The following is a 2,740-nucleotide window of genomic DNA, read 5'->3' as shown; positions in this document are numbered from 1 at the left end:
ATGATGAACTTGGCAAAGCTGGATTTTGTTGCCCAGGATATTACTGGAAAGAACTACCTTACCTGGGTAATGGATGTCAAGATCCATCTGAAGGCAGGAAATCTTGGGGATACCATCAAGGGGGATACCAGTACATCCTCTCAAGATCGGATGAAGACCATGATCTTTATCCGTCGCCATCTTGATGAGGGACTGAAGAGCGAGCACCTCACAGTTGAAGATCCATTAACCCTTTGGAAGGCACTGAAAAATAGATATAATCACTAGAAAATGGTGAGTCTTCCAAAGACTCGTTATGAGCGGGCTCACCTAAGGATCTAGGATTTCAAGACGGTGGCTGAATATAATTTTGCAATGTTCAGAATTAGTTCCCAGTTGAAGCTCTGTGGAGAAACAATAACTGAGGAAGATATGCGGGAAAAGACTTTTAGCACATTTCATGCCTCCAACGTGCTCCTGCAGCAGCAGTATAGAGAAATAGGCTTTACTGAGTACAACCAGCTGATATATGTACTCCTTGTAGCCGAGCAAAACAATGAGCTCCTGATGAAGAATTATCAGTCCTAGCCTACTGGATCTGCACCATTCCCAGAAATGAATGTTGTTTCCCTTGAAGGGAATACCACATCCTCTCGTGGCAATAATTATAAACGAGGACATGACCACAAGCGAGGTCGGTGGAATAGGAAAGGCAAAAATCATGGTGTCCAGTTTCATAACCAGGTTCCAGGGCATAATACAGGCTTGAGTTTTAAGAATGCAAATCACTAGAAAGGTAAGGCTCATATGAACACTCCTAGAAATCCTAAAGGAGTTTGCCATAGGTGTGGTGACAATAGGCATTGGGCGCGTACTTGTCGTACCACAAAACATCTGGTGGATCTGTATCAAGCCTCCCTCAAGGAGAAGGGTGTCGAGACCAATTTCCTCGACCAGACTCAACCAATGGAAATTCCTGATCCAGTGTCCAATTTATCAGGACAGTTGAACACAACCCACCTGGATGTTTCAGACTTTATTACTGAAAGAGGAGATGAAGTTTATGGGTCCGATTGAATCATTTATGTTTAATGTACTCTTGTTATTTGTACTTGTGGTTTAGTGCTCGTATTTTCAATTCAATAAAAGTAGTCTTCCAGTATAAATAAACTGCTTTTTAACTGTAATTTTTTTACTTCGAGATCGAAAGTATTTCTCGAACTTGGTACTTGCAAAAGTAAAGGTAACAACAATATCAGGGCAATCAGATGTAATTGAAGGCTCAGGAAAAACCCAGATTATGATACCAAATGGAACAATATTATTCATACAGAATGCGTTATACGCTACTCAATCCACTCGAAATTTGTTGAGTTTTAAAGACATACGTTTAAATGGATACCACATTGAAACGAAAAGTGCAGAAAATGTGGAATTTTTATGCATTACCTCTAATGATACCCAGAAGCGTATATTGGAGAAGTTGCACGGTTTATCGAGTGGATTGTATTATACATACATAAAAATAATTGAGGTACATACTGTCATGAACCAGAAGTTCATAGATTCAAAAGTTTACATGCATTGGTATGACTGTCTAAGTAATCCAGGATCTATCATGATGCATAGGATCATTACCAACTCTAATGGACATCCATTATTGAGCAGACACATTACTACCTCAAATGATATCCCTTGTGAGGCTTGTTCTCAAGGGAAGTTGGTAACTAAACCATCACAACTAAAGGTTGATGTTGAATCCCCATCATTTTTGCAAAGAATTCAAGGGGATATCTGTGGACCTATTCAACCACCTTGTGGACCATTTAGATATTTTATAGTTTTGGTTGATGCATCTACCCAATGGTCACATGTTTGCCTGTTGTCTACTCGAAATATAGTTTTTGCAAGACTTCTTGCTCAAATAATTAAGTTGCGAGCACAGTTCCCAGATCATCCCATTAAGTCAATCTGACTTGATAACGCTGGTGAATTTACGTCTCAAACTTTTGATGATTACTGTATAGCACTGGGCATTGATGTTGAACATCTTGTTCCTCATGTCTATACTCAAAATGGTTTAGCAGAGGCATTTATCAAGCAGCTTCAATTAATAGCCCGTAATCTGCTCATGAAAACAAAATTGCCAGTATCTATATGGGGACATGCCATATTACATGTTGCATCATTGGTTAGATTGAGACCCATAGCCAACCACCAATATTCATCAATACAACTCGTGTTTGGGCATCAGCCAAACATTTCACATTTACGAGTTTTTAGTTGTGTTGTTTATGTGCCTGTTGCACCGCCACAACGCACTAAAATAGGACATCAGCGCAGACTGGGAATTTATGTGAGTTTTGATTCACCATCTATCATTAGATATTTGGAACCCTTGACAGGTGATATGTTTACAGTTCGTTTTGCTGATTGTCACTTTGATAAGACAGTATTCCCGTCGTTAGGGGGAGAAAAGACTATTCCAGAAGAACGGCAAGAGCTGACATGGGTTGTTCCCACCTTGTCTCATTTTGATCCGCGAAGCATTCAATGTGAAAATGAAGTGAAAAGGATCGTTCATCTTCAAAGTATTGCTAATCAAATGCCAGATGCATTTAATGATGCTTCAAAAGTGACAAAGTCATATATACCAGCTGCAAATGCACCTGCAAGAATTGATGTCCCTGTTGGACAAAATAAAGTGGCAGCGAATGATTCATCTAGTGCACGCTTGAAGCGTGGTAGACCCCTAGGTTCA

General features: G+C 39.8%; 1 protein-coding gene across 1 annotated transcript; it reads left to right on the top strand.

Annotated features, from left to right (window-relative positions):
- On the top strand, positions 1-1,056 carry LOC148695294 (uncharacterized). Its single transcript, XM_088698353.1, has 4 exons — positions 1-240; positions 376-510; positions 617-723; positions 825-1,056. The coding sequence occupies exons 1-4, from the start codon at positions 1-3 to the stop codon at positions 1,054-1,056; spliced, it is 714 nt and encodes a 237-aa protein (XP_088554479.1).
- The last annotated feature ends 1,684 nt before the right edge of the window (positions 1,057-2,740 follow it).

The sequence above is a fragment of the Pyrus communis genome, chromosome 8, assembly GCF_041283825.1.
Source record: "Pyrus communis isolate YQ-2024b chromosome 8, ASM4128382v1, whole genome shotgun sequence".
Classification (NCBI taxonomy): Eukaryota; Viridiplantae; Streptophyta; class Magnoliopsida; order Rosales; family Rosaceae; genus Pyrus; species Pyrus communis.
This window is presented reverse-complemented; position numbering and strand designations above follow the sequence as displayed.